Source organism: Pomacea canaliculata, linkage group LG9, assembly GCF_003073045.1.
Source record: "Pomacea canaliculata isolate SZHN2017 linkage group LG9, ASM307304v1, whole genome shotgun sequence".
Taxonomy (NCBI): domain Eukaryota; kingdom Metazoa; phylum Mollusca; class Gastropoda; order Architaenioglossa; family Ampullariidae; genus Pomacea; species Pomacea canaliculata.
In genome coordinates, this window is record NC_037598.1 from 16,633,099 (window position 1) to 16,653,956 (window position 20,858).

The 20,858-nt window shown below is 36.7% G+C and overlaps 1 protein-coding gene across 2 annotated transcripts in view; it reads right to left on the bottom strand.

The window, feature by feature from the left end:
* Window positions 1–314: 314 nt before the first annotated feature.
* LOC112572318 (E3 ubiquitin-protein ligase RNF123-like) overlaps window positions 315–20,858 on the bottom strand; it is a 35,151-nt gene continuing 14,607 nt past the window's right edge. Inside the window, exons 12-36 of one of the 2 annotated variants that reach the window (XM_025251931.1) lie at window positions 19,645–19,737; window positions 18,473–18,546; window positions 18,076–18,178; window positions 17,613–17,709; window positions 17,265–17,326; window positions 16,459–16,530; window positions 14,974–15,100; window positions 13,666–13,767; window positions 12,612–12,695; window positions 12,204–12,313; window positions 11,570–11,653; window positions 10,899–11,006; window positions 10,332–10,509; window positions 10,012–10,086; window positions 9,637–9,724; window positions 8,987–9,074; window positions 8,341–8,431; window positions 7,341–7,480; window positions 6,419–6,607; window positions 4,524–4,599; window positions 3,896–3,980; window positions 3,500–3,621; window positions 2,800–2,891; window positions 2,477–2,562; window positions 315–1,272 (exon numbers count right to left, since the gene is read on the bottom strand). In XM_025251931.1, coding sequence (XP_025107716.1) covers window positions 1,140–1,272; window positions 2,477–2,562; window positions 2,800–2,891; window positions 3,500–3,621; window positions 3,896–3,980; window positions 4,524–4,599; window positions 6,419–6,607; window positions 7,341–7,480; window positions 8,341–8,431; window positions 8,987–9,074; window positions 9,637–9,724; window positions 10,012–10,086; window positions 10,332–10,509; window positions 10,899–11,006; window positions 11,570–11,653; window positions 12,204–12,313; window positions 12,612–12,695; window positions 13,666–13,767; window positions 14,974–15,100; window positions 16,459–16,530; window positions 17,265–17,326; window positions 17,613–17,709; window positions 18,076–18,178; window positions 18,473–18,546; window positions 19,645–19,737 — 2,559 coding nt within the window. In that variant the 3' untranslated portion in view covers window positions 315–1,139. Of the gene's footprint in view, window positions 1,273–2,476; window positions 2,563–2,799; window positions 2,892–3,499; window positions 3,622–3,895; window positions 3,981–4,523; window positions 4,600–6,418; window positions 6,608–7,340; window positions 7,481–8,340; window positions 8,432–8,986; window positions 9,075–9,636; window positions 9,725–10,011; window positions 10,087–10,331; window positions 10,510–10,898; window positions 11,007–11,569; window positions 11,654–12,203; window positions 12,317–12,611; window positions 12,696–13,665; window positions 13,768–14,973; window positions 15,101–16,458; window positions 16,531–17,264; window positions 17,327–17,612; window positions 17,710–18,075; window positions 18,179–18,472; window positions 18,547–19,644; window positions 19,738–20,858 lie in introns of both variants that reach the window. The other variant, XM_025251930.1, reaches the window with a different exon arrangement.

A 20,858-nucleotide genomic window follows, 5' to 3' on the forward strand; every position in this document is an offset into this window, starting at 1 on the left:
GTTACTTAAAACTAGCCTACGCTAACTAGGGGATTCTAAAAATCATCTGACAGACACAATTCTATATCAATTTCAACAACTGAGACGTTAGCACAAGTACATGGTATACTAGTCTCTCAAAAAATTGACTTGAAAAGAAATAGTCAAAAGAGAAAAGCCAAAAAGCTGTATGACTGACATCATTAAAGAATATTTCATAATGCGATTTGCCATCTTACCTGCAAAAGTGTTGGCTATATCCATATTTCTGAAGTGATTTAGAAACATAGAATGTTGCTACATAGCCAACCACAAAAAGATTGTAAAACATTACATATAATTCCATTTCTTTATTGAGGTATCATCTGTGCCACCGAGGTGAAAAGAAATACACACAGACAAAAGTAAGTTTGTATCCTGTTTCAAAATATTATAAACAGGTGATCTTGGCATACATGGTGTCCATAGACACTGGGTGTGTATATATATATAGTGCACTCCAGTTAAAATCAAGCCCTCCAGAATGAAACTAATATGTGCTTGAGTCAGATCATGTCGACAAAGTTTGCTGAATTGAAACTAAAGAGTGTGCACATACATTTATACACTTACTATATATATCTTAATTGCTGTTGTTCTTTCCAGAATTGCTGCTGTTCTTCTGGACGTTAACAAATTTTAGCCTAGGACAACACCTAAGGCTTATTTGACAAAGTCATGCTTCGATGAAAAGCTACAGAATCTTCACTAAACTACACTTTATACAGTGTTGCAATTGTACAGTCATGTGACCTTATATGATTTATATACCTGTACCACTGTACCTGTATTGTCAAGAGGTAAGGTGAACTGAAATAATGTAATAAACTGCATAATTTCTGATGGATAAGGTGTCTGGGGCATCCAAAACTAGTGAGATTCTTTTTGGTAATTCATGCAATTAAAGCCAACAGTCACAGAAATGGTTTTATTTCAAAACACAGACGCTGACATCCTATTAAATGGAGTGCACTGTGTTAAACATTGATCAGCCTTGAGCATTTCTACAAATTCTGTAATCTATTAAGGCACCATTGTTCATGAGGCTTTTGTCTAAATCTAAATCTTGAGCCTCCAACCCAAACACAGTTTACACATGTCTAGGTGCACATTAATACTGTTTACTTGCGTGGACTAGTGGAGGTAAAGTGCTCTCTCAAGAGCGGTCTACCTTTGGCATCTTGCACAGCAACAATAGTTGCCTTGCAGAAGAAACATTCACGCTTGCTTAGCAGCTGCTGGGTGATGCAGGTTCTGTTAGAGAAGATTATGTGGTTTAATATCAATACATGTACACAGGAAAATGTCTACTTAAATGCATCATACTGCTCTCACTAATATCAACCAGGATTAGCTATTGCTAGGCAAGAAGTATGGTTCACCTCAAGTTGTCAGAACACTTCTCTGCTAAACCTGCCATCGTTGAGCTATCCCAATGCCTGACCACAATCTACTAATGTCAAATGTCTTATTGATGGCATTTTTACCCCCACTGTCATCCCACTTAAACATCCTTTCTGCTGAGCGACTGGAGAAGATGGTGTGTATGTGCACAGTGCCCACTGTGTGATGGAAGGTTTGGTTCATCAGTTAAGTTGCCTTTTCAGTTTTTTGTGCATTTTTAAAAGTCTTGTGAGATGAAGTCAAACAAATACAGTATCAAAACATTCGAGACCGTTAATTTTACACTGAAGGTCAACAGGGGAATCAGCAATAATGGCAATGTCATCAGCAGACAACACAAGATGACCAGTGGACCAGCTAAAATGCTAATACCACATGCCTTGTATAATGTTCAGTCTGACCACAGTTCAGACAGGAAAATACAGAACAAGAAAGGACTGAGTACACCACCTTGCTTTTACTCTGGTCATACACTCCAAATAGTCTGTTATCCTAGATCCAACCTTAATAGCAGCTTTCACACTTTGTTACACACTTTCTAGCGTTTGACGTATTTTCCTGTGAACACCTTTTTAGCAGGATAAATGGCAGCTCGGATCTGTCAATGCTGTAAAATGCTTAGGAAAAATCTACAAAAAGGTCATAAAATGTCTACGTTGTTCTATTAAGTATTTCTGTATCTGTGATTGAAGGCAAAAAATGTTATCAAATGTACTGTCACCTTTACAGAAACCTGCCTGAGCTTCTGGGATAAGTTCATTTTCTTCACAGAATTTGGCCATTTTTTCATAATGATGCTGCTGTATATTTTGCTCATAATATTTAAGAGTGAAATTCTTCTAAATTTATCTATTTTACCCTAGTCATTTTTACAAAAATAGAGAACAGATGACTGCCTTGGATATGTGCCATCTCTGTGTGTGGATCAATACTTTCAGTTAGCTGAACCATATATAACAACTCTGATACTAAGCAACTCTACAACCAGCTGTTATGTTGAAAATTAAACTTTTTGTTGATATTAATCTTACTGGTAAGAAAAAAATTGTCCAACCTGCAGGATCTATGATGGCAAGGTACAAAAATGGCTGTTTGTGGGTTAGCATAGCAGATTGTGCACAGGTTCTCTTCATCTGTTTCCTGAAGAGACAAAAACAGGTTGATTTGACTGCCCAGTGAACTAGCACTTTTTAAATTCAAAGGTGCCTGGCCCTTATAAATAAAGCTCTAACTGCAGTACAATGTAAAGCAATACAATTTTGAACTAGACGAAACAGATCATATATGATCAACTCAAAGGGTGGTTCTGATTTGATTTGTCCAATGACCGAAGTAAGGGTATAAGAAAAAACAGAAAGACTAATTGGAGATGGTTACCTGTGTCTGAGCACTAAGCAGCTTTTGCTGATTTGAAAGGTGAGAGATCAAAAGTTCAACATCTTGTATTTCCTCAGTATTCACCTCTGCATCTGGAAAATCTTAAAAATGTTAGTTAAGTCCAAATTTATATATAAAGTATGTTATGTTAATGAAGAGTGGTTGATCAATATTCATATCTTAGTATGTCTAGATCACTGATTTAAAGGCTAACCTGAATCAAATATAATAAAGCTCTAAGTTACTAGCAAGTTAGCACAACATACAGTTGTTATTAGTTTGTTATAAAAGTGCATAATAAATTCAGAAAAGCACAAAAAGACCAGTGTTTTGAACATATTTTGATAATTAGTCTCTATGAGAAAAACTTATTTGTTTTAAAATTATTTGGTGCTTGAGAGACTTCAATGTTTTTATGAGCTGGAGAAAGTTATGTCCTTCTCTTATTTTGTTAATGTGTTGTGGAAAGTTTTTTAATTCAGATGTCAGTAACAAATCTTCTTATTTGTATTTAATTGATAATGTTGCGGTTACTTTCTTATCCTTTATTCTCCACCAAACAAAAGTGGAAACTGAGTGGAAATCTTTACTTTGTAGTCCACCTTATGCTGTTTGCTCTTTTTTTTTTTTTTTTTCCACGACTCTTGTGTACATGAGTACATGCAAATATGTGCACATTTTTTGTGATAGGCTAACTTACAATTTCTGAATGAGAATTTCTTGTCACTCTTCTGTTGGGAAGATGCATTTCCCAAAACAAAGTCCAACGCAGAAGGCTGAAAGCCTGTGTCAGTCAGTAAGGCTCTAACAGCTTTCTCCTGGCTGAAAAGAAAATTACTTAGCTGTACATTCACTCTTGTTTTGATAATGAAGTGCACTTGTCTTTAAATCATTAATGAGCTCCTCCTACTGGAAAACACCAGAGTATCTTTAACTTATCAGATCTCATAAAAGCAAACACATCCTTTATTTTTTGGATTTAACATAGCAGATGAAAGAAACATTTGATATACAAGCAGACCAGGTTCTGTAGGGAAACTGACATGAAAGTGTTGTGTAAGGAAACTGTGCTAATACAGTTGGATTCATAACTCACCTACTTCCACCACAGCGAACTATCAGCTGAACTAATATGCCCACTGTTACTGTCAGTATTGGAAAGTAAGTGACACAATCCAGTCCTAAACATAGAAAAAAGAAATGTGTACACAGACATACTTTCTTGTTCTCAGACCTCCATTTATACCTCTTTCTGTTTTCCCTCCTCACAAATTTTTTTTCTTTCTCTCTCTCTCAGACGCACAAAGGAACACGCATACACAGACATACCAGATTCATGAAAAAACTGACCAAAAACAAATAATTTTGGCACACCAAATTCAGCAACCACAAAAGCATATTATGAACTCAATGTGAAATTCACACTGTGCTTGTGTGCACGACTTCATGAGCCTGCAGCTTTGGCACTGACTGATATTTCACTAAATGAAATGAACTGTGCATATCCAGCAGATTTACTTTGTTATAAAAATACTGAAGCAGCATTACACTTTTTCTGGGACTGGGTCTGTGAAAGTTTAGCATGATTAACAATCAGATCAGCCATATTCTTTGTCATTGTCTTTAAAACATAAATCAAAATGTCCATGACAAGCTTCATCTGACTACATGACAATCAGTGGCTTCTTAAATAAAACTTTTCTTAAAAAAAAATAAAGGCATACCAGGAATAGGTAGTGACACCAAAGTTTCAAATGCTCCATCCGGCATGGTCACTCTCATTACAATCTGACTCAACAGCTGTAATGTATATCACTCAAAAATATCAACAGTAAACAAATCAAATCATGGATGTCCACCAAGTAACAAAGTACGAACAACAAATAAGCTAGATAATTGTCAAAGAAATCAGTCCTCTAGCTGCATGGAATGTGTTCTTGTACCAATTGTTATCTTCCTCTTAATGGAAATATGTGTACACATAACGTTAAGCATGTTGTCATATGATCCATCTGCCTATTGCCACTGCTGCCCTACAAACTGCAGGCAAACATTATGCTGTAAGTTGTTGCAGGTGTCAATTATCAATCCACCTCATCCTTTGCTAAAAAAAAGGTTGGTAGTCTGGTGATTTTATAGTCACTGAATGATGGGGATAAGGCAGCGGTTCTCAACCTGTGGGGCGCGACCCCCTGGGGGGTCGCGACGTGCCTACAAGGGGGTCGCAAAGGTGGTCATTTTTTAAAAAAGTTTCTTATACTGGTATTAGTGAAATTAGTTTACATTGTGTAACCGAGTGGTGCGGGGGCTCAAACTCCAAATCTCTTCTCCTATTCAAGTACACTGTCTCGGCATGCAGTGACTTCTCACTTCCAAAACTCAAAACACAATCCCCTCTCAACAATTAAGCCTCCAATCTCCCTCCTCTTTTTGCCCTCTCTCTTCCCCAATCTCTCATCGCTGACTCCCTCTCCTCTCCAGTCACACCTCTCTTTTTTTTTTAAACATCTAAAAGGCACGCATTCAGGAAACGTCCATCATTCACACCCTTTCGCCCTCGCACGTGCTCAGTCCTAGTACTCTAGGTCCCTGACAGAAGGCCATGACCAGACAAGGGAAGGTATTACAAACAACTGACAAGATGAATGCTTTCGTCCGAAAAATTTCGTTGTGGACGCAAAAGATACGCAAGAAAATATTTTTGATATGTTTCCGTGCTTGTGTAAGTGCAAGGCTGACAACTTGAATCTTGATCAGGTGAAGAAGGTAATTATTGCCCATCTAAACGGACTGCAAGAAAGGTTTCAGCATTACTTCGCTGAAATTGATGTGACTAAATACGATTGGATTCGTAATCCATTTCTGGCTGATCCTAGCACAAGCGGGTTGTCCACGCAAGAAGAAGAGCAGCTCATCGACCTTTCAAGTGACCAATCCCTGAAAATGGTCTTCCAAACAACACCAGTGCCAACATTCTGGATTAGCATCAACGGTGAATATCCTCTCCTTTCTGAGAAAGCAATGAAAGTTCTTCTAACATTTTCAACTTCGTATATGTGTGAGCAAGGATTTTCAGCATTGGCAGCACTGAAGTCTCAATACAGAAATCGTGTGGACGCAGAGGCTGAGCTGCGAATAGCAGTGGGTATGAACATCGCACACAGGTTCGCTTCTCTATGCAACAGCAAGCAGGCTCAACCTTCTTATTAATCAAAGTGAGTGTCCAATAAAATAATATTTATTAGCACCACAGAATTTGCTTTAGTAAAATTTCATTAACAGTTATACTTCTTGCAGATACGAACTTTGTTCTTCCGTTGTTGAATTGTATTGATTTCCTCGACGCGGCGTTCGAGGTTAGCTAAGGCTCCCCCCGCTCTTCCACCGACCTAGCTGGCTAAGGGGGGTCGCGGACGTACAGGTGTTCGTCAGGGGGGTCGTCACATGTAAAAGGTTGAGAACCGCTGGGATAAGGTGTTTGAGACGACAAAATTTAGTAATGTATGGTTTTTCCTAAAAATGAGTTTGATACACCATGACTTTTTAAAAAGTTTAGATTTACAATAAAGCTTTAAATGAAATAGCCACAATGACAAGTCAGTAGCTCTATTTCACCTACCTGCATGATGCGTTTAAGAAAAAGTTCAGCTGAAGGGCGTGACCAGTCAGTAAACAATTGTGGTGCTACAGTAGCAACCATTTCCAGGACTCGTAGGAGACATGCAGAGATCTCAAAGCAGGCTGCGCAAATCTTTACTTGGCGCCCCTCCAGAAGCAGATTGTCTGACCTTGATGACATTTGCTGGATCTGCTCAATGCAGTATAATTACATCACTTGCCTGCAGTCTCTTGGAGACCCAAAATGTGTTGTTACAGATGATAGTTTCAATCATTTCATAAATTGATAAAAATTATTCTACTATGATACTATCCAAATTCTAAATGTCAGTTCTCAAATTGGAAACTCATACCCAGAAGCAGTCTGGTATACCAGCCTACACAGACATATTAAGTTTTCTTCAACAAAATCTTTTTTTTGTACCTGTGTACCTGTACAAAAGAAAGTATAGGAACAAACAAACTTTACTAATAAGGACTTTAGTCCATTTCACAGGCTGGTTTTACAAGCATATAATTATGATGTACAAATTTATCAACATAGGAAGTAACACATTAAATGAATTCTATATAGATATAGATACACAAGACTACGTAAGGAAATTTTTTAAGCAATCATACAAGCATGCAAGGAGGGCAGATACCACAGAAAAAAATCAAAATCAGCAGAGGTGGGATAGTGTGGTGCCCAACAATCAGAAACTTGAGAAAGAGTCAAAGAAAAGAGGCTGTCTAGTGCTAATAATGATAAATGCTTTAGTCAGGTTCTAGTCTGAGTTTGTTTTTAGTCATCCAGTTCTGGATGTCAGAATAGCAGGCTAAGGAGAGATGATAAAGATTTGTCCATGTACACTTATGATGCACATGTGTGTGTGCGAGAGTGTGCAAGCACAGGCAAGCATCATCAGCGTGAGAACACTCACCTCCTGCATCATGCCAACAAACTCTGAGAAGGACCAGTTCAGCTGATTCATGAGGCTGTCCAAAAAAGCAGTTGATAAGGTCTCATTGTCTAATAGTGTCTTGGCTAGCAAACTCTGAAACACTCTTGAAGGACATGGCTCTGAAAAAGTACAAATGCCAGAATAACACTTGGTTAAAGGGCAAGATATGGTGAACTTGTTGACTAAATGAATTATTTCACAAGATATATTTGCTTTGTTTTATGCACTGTGATGGTCTTGTAATTTACAGCTTCTAATTTGTCTCTGCAAGAAATTAATCCATTCATAGTTTTTTTTCTCTGTTTATATATAATATATAATGAAAATACATAATTAACTAAGACTATCTAACATCTCAGGACACAAAAATAAAGTTCTTGGAAATAATTCAAGTGATGTTTGAAAAAGTGAGAACTATACTAAAAGCTCTGAAACTCTATTACTAGTACACAAAAATGACAATGCTAATACACTTTATTTAAAACAAACTTAAGGAAAAAATTAAACATTAATGATCTTACCAAAATAAGGGAAAAATGAAAACTTAAGTTATTTAAAATCATGAGCTCATCCAAAAACTACAACTTACAGCTAACGTTTAATGTTTTATATTGGTGTAAAGGCTTTACGTTTTTCTACTTTATGCCTTTTGTAAGTACCAGAGAAGAATACCACTGGGTTAGTGAGAGTGCATGCTGTTTTTCTGAGCAGTAAAGACTAGCAACAACATTCTGAGCAGATTATGAGACTAGCAATGACATTCTGTGCATATTTACATGGGTGCATGGCTATATGTGGCATCTGTGAGAGAGACACATAACCAAGCGCAAACATGAGACACACCAACATATTCTACCATCTTATGCATTGCTGGTGTTGATTGATCATTCCATATTTTTGAAATCCATACCTTTCCCCTTCTCTATGGGCAACAGGTATAATTAACGATTAGTAATTACAGAAAATGTGCAATGTTTACCTTGTAAACTGACAAAAGAAAAATCTGTTGGCTGTACTTTGGATGGGATCAGATTAGGCAAATAGCGGTATCTATTTGCAAACCCACAACCCTGCAATCCAAGATAACAAACATTTTATAACTTTTTATTATTGATTCACTTAACACATTTCTTATTTGAGCTGTTATACCGAGGTTACTATTGCTGTGCATGCCAGAATAGTGATGACATGATTGAAAATGGGAAAAAGATTTCTTTCCATAGTTACTAGCAAATATTTTTGTAATGTGCTGATAAAACTGATGTCAAAGAAGCTTATTTAAACACATAATAGTCTCCTTTGTTCTGCACCCTTCATGGGAAGGAGCAGCCCCAGGAGTTTGTGACAGCACCTTTGCAACCGGACAGTTCAAGACCTTCGTGATGAGTTTATAATTGATGTTATTTGAAATTGCTATGAGAAGTTAATCAAATTTGTATTTGTCTAGATATAGATTCCTGAACATCATTTACTAGAAATGTACCTAAAAATACATACCAAATATACATATGTTTATGTCATGAAAAATATCAAAACTTCTTAGCCCTCACCCCACAGATAAAATAATCAGGCCATTAATCATTGATAATCATTATTTAAAGTAAAACTTATAAAAGTCCTCAAACCTTCCAAATGCGAACCAGGATCCAATTTGTGTGAGCCCAGGATCTGTTTTCATATGGAGCCAACAATGTCTGCACCATTGAGAGTCGCCTGCACATATTGGGTACATATATGTATTTTTCGCAAGATTTGAAAAATGTGCACCAGCAATAACTTGTCAAGCTATGTTTTCACAAACTTGACTATAAATACACTAAATTTGTATTCATGTTCTTTTGGTTCAAATGTTAAAGTTTTCAAGAAATAACAACGAATGTATATTTTGAGCACAGTGTTTTGAGAAATTTTTTTCAAGGAAATTCTCTTTTTTTGAGACAGTAGATAATTTAACACACAAGACTTAGTGCCTGTCATCAATTCAGTGAGGACTGGTTACTGTGGATTCAGGTCTCATATTGGGCATGCTGTTCTTTCTCTGCATGTTGCATCTGTTTACAGGGCTGGCTGCTTTCCTATGATATTGATGGCTTAGTGCAAAACATTGATTCCCACCCCTCCCCCAACATGTCACTACAAGTAAAAAAGTTGTATTAAAACAGTTCAAGTCCAAATTTTCCAGATTTTTCCATGGAAAAGTCATATGGGTAAGCAACTCTGGAGCAACTTTAATTCTCATTATTATTATAAATAGCCACCAAATACTGACACTCACTTGTTCATGGGTAATGTCTCCAAGACAGTAAGTGTATCTCGAAAACATGTAAAGCATGCCAAAGCCTGCACAAGCTTGTCTCGCAGATCTGAAACACACATACAACACACAAATCCACCATGTTTTATGAGGAAAACAGCAATCAATTCTCTCCTTACGATTATTATGTAAATAATATTCCACTGCCTCTTACGTCTCTTCTTTCATGACATCTTCATCTGCTTTCAAGGCAAATAGTTTGCATTCTTTCTCATCTAAAATACAGTCATCTTGGCCAGAAATGCATTCTTTAACAACAGCTTAAGAAAAGAAAATAAAAGCATCTGGTTTTACTTGAGCAAATAAAATTTGACTCAGCTTATTTTCAATATTTACCATTGCTGACTATTCTGGTGTCACCGAAGTGGTCTACTAAGAAAGTTGCATACTGCTGAAGTAAATGCTCCACATCTAGAAAAATATAAAGAGAAGAGAACACAATGAAAAACAAGTTACAATATTTCTTTTGAAAGCCATCAACACCAAAGCCATGCACTAAATAAACATAAAAATAAAAAATGTGACTTGCCATAAAATAAATAAGCATAAATAAATAAATTTGTTCTTGCTCTTAAGCGCTAAGAGTATGCTCCTTAGGAGTGTGAGTATGCGCTTTACAAATTTTGCATTTTTTATTATTATTATTAAGCACTCACTGGGCAGTTCTGTGAATGGTTGTGTGGGATGGAAGAAGCTGCGTAAGGCATTGAAAGCACTGAAGCAGCTCTCTATATAGTACTCAGGCACATACTGGAACAGTTGCCGGTAACATGATGCTCTTTCCAGTGTTCTTAACACTACCCGTAGTAACCACTCTACATCACGTTGCTTAGACTGTCAAAAATGGAAGCAAAATTAAAAAAGACTGGGAAAGAGCTGACCATTCTGTTCAGTATCCCAGTACTAATCATATTAAAACAATGTTCTTAATTTGTAAAAAAAAATCACTACTTGCTCCCCCCACACCGTATAATACCATTTCTATTAAGGGTACAGACCCTGACAAACTACATCCGAACTTGTACTAAATTTTAGTAGAGTACACTCAGAAGTGACTCATCTATTTGTCTGAAGTTATGCATTTTTTAAGATCTTTTCATTATCTTTACAGCTGTGCCAAGTGGCTGATCATGTAAATAAAGAAAATTACAGGCCATTTTTCTGCAATAAGAGTAAAGGCATGTTATGTCAAAGACAAAGAAGAAAGAAGTTTAACTTCAAACCTGTGAGTATACAACTGAGATGACCCAGCCCATATGTCGGCTCAGCTCTGTTACTTTCTCTGTGAAAACTTGACATGCTCTCTCTAGATCTTCTCTCACTGCAATCAGCTGAAAGCATTACCATGTGGAAACTAAATTTCATTCCCTACCCAAAAGAGTATGGACTGCTTACAAAATGATTGATCACAATGACTGTAAGGCAGTTTGCAACAAGTTACACATCCCAACAGCAATGACCCTTTCAGCTCTTTTGTGAGTTGTTGAAAAAAAGGTAGCTGCACAGCAAATCACTTTTTACTTATCTTTCTAATTAAGGAAGATCAAGTACACTAATCAGTAGTACTAGCATGGACATTCATTGGTGATTTGAGTTACACAGACACCAATTTATAGAACCAAAAACAGTATGCAAATGGAAGTCATCAGGTCCCACATAAGCAGTGTTATCTAACATAATAGTTTAAAACTACATGAATATTTCCTACATACTTGCACATAACACTGACAACACTGTTGCAATGATACAAATATGAACAAGATAAAGATGAATGGAGAAAAAATACTGATGATAAAATGGATCATTAAAACTGGAAGAAGTGTAACCACATGTATTAGGCACTCTTCTTTTTCCCTCTCTTACACACACACACACACTTATTTGTTTTTCTTACCTCTTTTGGACACTTTCTGAGTTTTTCCTTTGTATCTTGCAATGCCAATACAAAGTCCTGCATTGTATCCTGGAGAGACCACATCTATCAACAACAAAAATGCACACACACACACAAGCACACATGCACGAACACACATATATAAGTGCACACTGTCATATTTTCTAATGGTCTGTCTAAAGTTTCTGCATCAAGCTTTTTGTTGTCCATTTTTCCTTATAATTACAACATATTTTCTTAGGATATTCTTTGCTGGATTATCTGTCCCTACTTCAACAGAAATGATGAGGAAGCAAAATGTAACATCAAGATGTACAATGTAATGTCAAGATGTACAATGTACCAACACTGTTACAACCAGAATCATATTCTCTCTTAATCAAAGCTCTAAGGAGAATATATTCTGGAATGTTGTCTTTAATGCCTGGCTACATCAAGGGACACTTCTGAAACTCTCAAGATCCGCATTCTGATACAGGCTCTTTCTGACTGGCTATCTCAGCCCTTGTTTGTATATTTTTCTTGACTCACTCATGTGAGATTTTTTTCAAAAGAACACAGCATATTGACTTTTTATTTAAAGATTAACAATAAAAACGTTTATGCTATAGATAAACTGTATCTTTGAACTGACCTTGGCAAGCTGCTTATGAGCTGCAGCATGATAAAGGAGGACCAGTCCATCCAACAGTTCCATGATTGAGTTGCCACTAGGCATCTCTCGTGCTGGGTAGTCCTCGTTACCTACTAAACAGAAATACTTCATCAAAACAAAGCTTTTTCACTAGTTTTTGGCATTACTGTTTTTGTTTGTCTTGGGAAGGGGAAAAATCAGATGTGACATTTTTTTTAGGCAGAAACAAATTTTAGGTGGGCAATCACTATCTTTTTTGGAAATTAACTTTGGTAAACCATAAATTTGCAGAATATTCTGATGCTTCACAGAGTTGGTGAAGAAACATTAAAAATTGAAAATAGGACAAGACAACTGTATTTTGCACAAGGTATATAGTATTATAGGAACTTTTAAAAAAGTCCTCACCTGCATCTCTTGCTGATTTTCGCTCCATTTTCACCACCTTGCCATCATCTCTCACTTCAAAACCTTGAGCTCTGTTCACCTCAGCTGTGTACAGATAAAATCTAAAATACTGCTTTTAAAATACAGCTCCTTTATTTGAATGCATTATGTCAGGACATAACCCTATAGTCATTTAAATATATCCTGATACAGTCAAATCTCTCTACTATGCCACCCTGCTACTATGCCACTCTCGGTATTATGCCACTTTTGCTCGGACCCGACTATAAATTCAATGTAAAAAAAAATTTACTATGCCACCCCTACTCTCGCTACTATGCCACTTTTGTATGATTGTTAAAAGGCACAAGTTGTGAAATTCCGCGCAGTGCTCGATTATTATACTCTATGGTAGTGGGGGACATTGCAGTTAGGTGGATGGAACCTAGCACGCACACAGGGAGGGTGGAGGGTGGCGATGGGGGGTGGTCGCTGGCCGGGTGACAGTCACGTGACAGAGGGAGAGCGGGAGGGAGTTGACTAGCGACAGGATGCAGGTGTGCAGATGTGGTTGGGAGGGGTGGAGGATGAAGAGGTGAGGGGGAGAATGAGAGGAGACAGCTAGCGCCAGCCGACTATTCTTGAGAACTTTGGACTGACGGGTAACTTGAGCAAATAAAGCCGTTTTTATGAACCCTCCATATTATGCCACTCTCGCTACTATGACACTTTTGCTCGGTCCCGGTAGGTGGCATAGTAGGGAGATTTGACTGTATGGGTTTTTTATGTAAGGAAAAACACCATGTGACATACTGAAATTAATTTTAAGTATACAAAGACATTTACTCTTCTTCTCTCTCTCTGTTAACTGTAAAATAAAGCATCAATACAATATTTTACTTTAACAAATAAAACTGTGCTTCGCTAAAATAAACTTTTGGGTGATGGTGAAGTTTTCTTGGGAGATGGAATTCATGGTTTGGGTTTAAAAGATTAATTCTGACAGTTCTGATGCCTGATCATCTGACTAGCTGATGAAATAGAAAAATGACATATGACATGAAAAAGAGCATACTTCCAAGAGTTCTATTCAAATGTGACATCAAACCACCACATCTCTGAAACTCGCCAGCATCACGGTTGTCTGACCAAAACATATGGATTGGCACAAAGGCATCTGTGCAAAGATGATAAAAACCACACATTAAATTGTAATGATATACAATATTTTGAATATGTTTACTTCATGTTTGAAATAGTTTTTCCAGTTGAGGCAAAAAATATGAAAATCTGTGTAGACTTTTGTGAATTCTGTTGCCAAATACAATGCTTTGTGGTTACTTCAATGTATGAATAACTTTTGACTTAGTCAACACATTTCTAAACTGTGTTAAAAATTACAGAGATGAAGTTTTTAAATTGTAAAATGCCTGATACAAATAGTAAGCTTTTAGCTTGGTATATTGTTTTGAAAATGTATTTTGCTTGATATAAGTTTTATCACAATATTATTAATGGTTGTAAAGACATGTACCAAAATGCTCTGTATTGTAACAGTACTAATAACTAACATTCTGGTGTTTCACTTGAATAACAAAAGAATCAGTATCTTTTAGATGTTAAATATACAGATGCAAGTAGTTACCAAGGCAATGCCAATTTCATCACATTAGGAAGACACACACACACAAAGAAGATGATCAGAGCGTTACAGTCTGAAATATTACAAAAGCAATGTACAAAGACAACACACGGAGCACTCCACTGTTTTAATTAAAAGCACATGTAACACATAAAATATTCTGGTGGGTTCTTTGTGGATTGCTATTTTTCAATCCGGTTTTAAGAATCAGATTGTTATTTCTTGGCTAGAATGCTCAGAAGTTAAAAATATCTTTAATGTATTCAGCCTTAATAGCTTTAACTTATTCAGACATGGCTCAAATGCTTACCAACAGGAATATTAGGGAAATTTGGCCTAGGAGAAAACACTGACAGAGGCCTAAGACTTTTACAGTTAACACAGAGCCATTGATTCACTATAGCCAATACCCTCCATTCTCACAAGGAATCAGGAAGACAACTTGACTCTCTCCAGAGCATTTAGTCCATAACTAAATCATCTATATCCTAGTGTCAAGATGCTTCAATTCCAGCATCAACAAAGCTAAAACACTGGCATCATTGGATCCAATTCCTACCAACAAACATATATTAAAATATACTCATCAGTTTTTCATAGACTTATGCAACAGGTTACCAATACCCTAAATCCCAAAGGTTAAACAAGGATTATAACAGTTCTGTAAGGGTACATCTGTGACAGTCCCAGATATCAAAGTGAATATGTAAGCATCTTTAATCAAAACACTAAACAACTTACCACCACTAAATGTAAACCGCTCAGGGTCTTCAGACTGGAACATATCCCAGTAAAAACGCACAGCTTGCAGGAGTCGGTGAAAAAAACAAAGCAACACAGGCAAGGGGCAGGTATGAGAGTGGAAAACCTAAAGACAGACATTGAAAACTGTTCGTTTTGTATTTCTCTTTTAAGGACAAATGCTATTTTTACGCTAAATGAAAGATAACCTTTTTTTCTTTTGTAAAAATATGAATGGTAATGTCTCAAACATCCATTGCTTTTGAGTAAGTGCAGTCCTAAACAAGACCTTCTACACATACTTGTAAATCATTCTATATTGTACTTGGTCTGAGAACTAGTGTAATATAAAGACAGCTGCTTGCTTATTAGCACTGCTGTTTAAAATTGGTGACATTCACTCTGTCATGAAAGAGTAGAAATAGCACTACAGAGTAAGTGCCACACCTCCCACTCCTTAAGAAGATGTGTGGTCAAAAGGACCCAGCGTGGAAGGTCACATAACACATGACGGTACAGCCATTGTCTGTAGGGAGAAGGGATGGCCGCTAACTGACCTCTCACTGAAAGAAAGAAGTGTAGCATTGGGAAACCCACCGCGTCATCAATGATGGCTGGACATGGGTCAGATCCAGGGGTTGGGCGACAATGTCTCGCACTAGCAGTGATGTGTGATTGGTCATAGTTGTGACAATGAGTGTTTGTTAGAGTGACTGGCCAATCAAGTGCATATGTGGCCCAAGCCAGCCTTTTAATACTGTGTTGAAGCCGAAATCGGGGCTTTGCCACTTAACTCATTAAGTGTGCGCATCATGGCGAGAGAAAGACTTTGCAACTCAAGTCTTCGTCACAAGCATCAAGTGATCTATCTCCTGTCTGTCCTTTTACCAGACAAGGGACGTGGCATAGGGACTTGCCAAGAGGTGAGCAGCTCACTCTTAAACAGAGTCTCAAGGAGAGTGACCTCTATCCCTGCAAACCTTGATCAACTCTTGGCAGCGCAGCGGGACACATTACTCGGGTCACAGAGCCAGGCGCTGGTAACTGTGGTAACGACATGCCGGCTGGTGACAGGAAAGGAGTGCACTGCACACTGGTGAAAGGGATGGTATAGGTGAGTGCTCGTCCCAGTTTTGTGCACAGCACATTTCGCACCTCAGGGGAACTCCTGACAAGGGAGACCACCATTCCTCCTGTGTCGTGTGCCAGGGAGAGCTGCCCAAGACAAGGAAGATCAATGGCCAACAGACCTCCATCTCATCTATGTCACCTCGGGAGGGCCCTCCGTGTTGCAAAGACAATCATCCAAAGTAACCAAGGACAGTTGTGTGCTACACCACCAAGGACAATTAAATCCTACACGGCAAAGACAATTTGGTCAAGCTAAGAAAAGACTGACTCTGTTAGGAAGGGGCATAACTTTTATGCTAAACATAGCAAGAATAGATGGCAAGAAGTACTCTGGTATAGATAAACAATACCTACCCAAGTGATTCCGCTACTCTCTTTGAGCAGAATATGAAATTTTTCTAGGAAGCAATCACGGCTAGTTTTACCCTGCAAAAAGACACACAAAATGTAGATAGGCCAAATAACTTAATAATTTATCTTCAAAATTCCAATTAACAAGAGAAATGTTTTTCTTTCAGAAAATCCAACTATAAACAAGGTAAAAAAAGAAAATTATAATCCTACAAGTGATCTCTTTGAAGGTGGTGATGAATTTATAGTGGTTACCATGTCTTATGAATGGCATTCAGAACCCTTCTCCTGCTACCCTTTGCCCTCCCTGATAACTGTCACCTACTCTCTGATAATTGTGACCTACTCCCTGATATCTATGACCTACAATTACAGAGCAATTTTCAGGCCCATAACTATTTTCTCTATGGAAATGCCCTAATCAGTGGAACTGCTCACTTTTCTCCTTACTTAAAATGTTACATTAAAAAGTGCAACATAAACATGAAAATAATATCCTTTGTATATTTTTCTTCAGTTTACTATTATAGTTGAAAAAAAAACAAACAAAAAACGCAAACATATCAATATCTTGCATCAAACTCTGCCTGCAGGGATTACCTGTGTTCACATTGCTATGACAAAGTTACAGTAAATTATTAATTTACTGATGCTACATTAGTTGCCATTTATATTACTGAATATAGGTTGAAAAACAGTCACTAACACCAAACCCAATAAATTGAAAAGGAAAAAAAATAAACCAAAGTACAAAAGCAGTTCTAAATCTCTTTTTATTAGCCAAACACAAAAAATGACGTCAGTCTCACCTCCATAACATCATTGTGCAACAAAAGCAGTTTCAGCATCTCAACCTGCATCTTTTCTAATTCTGTGATTCAGAACATGTAACTGTTACAAGAACATAACTACAAATTGACAATTTAGACAGCATTTATGACACCTCACTCCATGCATCCAAAATTAATTTTTTTCGAAAATTCTCGTTTGAGATATATCAAAGGGTATGTCCATAGGAAAGTCACTTTAACATATATATATAAAATCTTCAGCATGATCTCTGATTTCAGAAAAGCTTAGAAAAACAACAGCTCAGTGATGCACAAAACATTTTATTGAAAATATTTTTTAAGAATTGAAAGTCTGAAAAAAAATACCTTCAACTGTACATCTAAGCTTTTCACATGAAGATATGTATTTTCTCTTCCTCTCTAAGCTCTCTGTTGAATCTGGAAGCATGTTTTCAGTGTCATCCTAAAGATAAGAATATTCAATTCATTACAGTTTGTTGTACTTATGGTCTATAGGCTATGCAACCTTAATCCTGTATCATTAATATCATTATTCTAATGACATTACTAGTATGGCATATGTAAGTCTGACTGTCAAACAGAAATGTTACTGGCACTGCCCAAGCTATTTATAGCAAGCATGGACTTAAGATCCAAAGAATCGCCTAGTTTCAGTTGGATATGTCTGTAAGTTGTTTCATTCTGCTGTTATGGATTCCCCATAAAAAGGTATTCCACTATCTATACAGATTATTTTCCAAAAAGCAATGGTACCCACTCCCTAAACAGTCTTAAACAACATTTATTCTGAAACTAGCTGAAAACCAACCTTGACAGAAGTGGGCCACCATACCTCAGGTATCAGGTCTTGTAACCCAGAATCATCTGGTGGCTTGATGTGCATAAATACCGGAAATTTGAGCTTGTCAAATGTAAAACAATTAAGGACAAACACATATCTATCTACAAATTCAAACTGCAGTAACCAGAGTTATTTATTTCGTAAAGATGAAGCGACATCTAGCCAGTTAATTATAACCAACTTCAATGTTCTCATCAAGTGTATCATCTGTTTGCTTGCGGTCAACTTTTCACAAAGATGGTAATTCTAATAAATGTTATAGAAACTACAAGTTACAATAAACTGGCGATAATATCAGTAAAACTGACAAGTTTCTGTAGCTAAAAGAAAGTATCTTTTCTTTTAATTAAAAGCAAAAGGATATAGTACTGAGCTGAGAAGGTAGCGTCGAGTCCTCTGATGGCGTAGAATGCAAACTGTCAATGCCAAAAATTTCTTCTACACAAAAGAAAAAGTTAATGACTTGGCTTTAGGGACAGTAACATATTTTTTTAGTTTAATTTACATAAAATTTTGGAAATGCACACAGCAGCACATTTTGACTCACACAGAAACCCAAAAAACAATCCATGATTTCTTATCGCTTTCCAATGCCTTCTCCACCTCCCTGCAAATGACAATGTGTGTGTGCATCTAGAGCTATGTTATACTATAATCTACTTCACACATAGCTTCAAAAGTGTGACATGTTTAGTTTATCCCTTAAGGACCATAGGGCTGCAAAGTGTGACATGGAACTTAAAATTGCTTCTGGATGCAAACAATTACATGCTGCTGGCTTAACTACATTAAGCTTGCCCTTGAATTAGTGTCATTGCATTATGTAGTGCAGACCACACATTAAAAAGATAAAAAAAAGAAAAAGAAAAAAAGAAACAGTACATTCTAGTTTCCATTATTTAGAATCGATAACCATTTGCTAATTACATATGCTGTATAGCATTTTTTATACAGGAGTTTGGATACGCAAGCTGGAGTAATTTCGTTGTGAAATTTTGAACTTTTTTCTTCTTTCAATTTGAGTGGGAAAGTGATGCTGTAAAATGGCCCTCCCTTGTTTGCCTTGATTTTTGTGTCTAAGTTTGCACTGTTATTTTAGTGACAGAAGATGAAAGAATGTTATAAAACTGAAATCAGACAAAAAGCTCACTGTATTCTGAAAATCTCCATGTAACAAATTAACAACACATTTTTTTCTCCGTTCTGAAGGAGTCCATTATAGCAAGATTCTACCTGTAGCACACAAGCAGAAAGTGTGTAGATCAATCACTCTTTATGCTTTATACTGAACAAACATACCCAGCCAGTTGCCAACAAAAAATTGAAAACAATTCTTTTTTTGTCAAGATTATTAGCAAAAATAATAATTTAAAAAAATCCTGCATTAAAACTGGAGCAGTCTCTTTTTTCATATTCACTCAACAGGTTAGATAACTTGGAATGGAAAGTGGGGTATTTTGAAAATTATTGCAGGGCTAATATAAAAACTTATTTAAAAGGAAACTGGATCCTCTTGCTTCTATCAAAGTAACTTACTGCATTTTTAAAATCTGGAAGAACAGGAGTGTAGCGGTAAGAAGCCAACAGTACTGCAGCCAGGCTTTCCATACACTGCCGTACCTCAAAATCCTGCAAAAACAAGCTATAGTATGCATCAACTTTACTAAAGACTGTCATCTTAAACAGCAGATATTACATACATATGCTCATGCCCTTGAACATACTAACATCTTCCTCTATCAGATTTCAATGGTGCATACGCAGATGCACATGCTGCCCATGCAAACAGTCATCTTTTCCTCTCTCCCCATATCTAAGTAAAACTATATTTTTTCATAAGCCTATCCTCTTTCAAACCAAAGGTTAAAGGAACAGACAAATTTGCTTCTCTCTCTCTATTCATCATCTAATCCAGAGATTAAGATTTTAAAAGTATGAGTCCTGTATCTCCCTCGAAGAAAAAATATGAGATCCTCTTGAAAAGTAAAAAGGGGGCCATTATTTACATCTTTTCATACTTTTATCCATTGCTTTTCTAGTCTTGTACCTCATCTTTATGTTGTTCAGTGTGCCTAGACATACCTCACTGTCCACTGGCTGTTATCTTTCATTTATAATTTTTGGTCTGCGCAGAGAGTGCAATCTAGCTTGGTCATGATGCTGAGCGTTTTAAGTTCATATTATTATTATTGATGAAACAAGAGCAATTTCACCTACTTCACTATTCTTTAAATTCAATTTTGCTCATTTCTATATATTTTGTATCTCTAACATACACTGTAAACTACTTTAACAACTTCAATTTATTCTTTACTGATGTCATGATCCTTCATTAGCAGTTTCAACTAAGTATCTGAACTGGGTATGAAAAATCTGAGGAAAGTTAGTGACAAAAAGGCATTTCTTAACCAGCTACATGTTTTATGAAAACAGCATTGGAATTCAATCTAGTTTTTGCTTTATTTTAAATAACCTGCAGGAATGAACAATTACAATATAGCTATGTTTCACTTCTGACTGTAGATTATTTCTCTTATCAAACACTACCAAATTATATTACATTTACTTAGATTAACATGTTTTGCATTGTCCACCTTATTCATCCTGTCTAGGTTCATTCATTCTGTAACTCACTTGACCTGATTCTCTCTGTATGATCTACTTCTCTACTCAACCAGTCATTTTCCACCTGTCACTTGCCAGGTAAAAAGTAAATGAGGTCTCCCTATATCTAAATGTCCCAGTTTTGT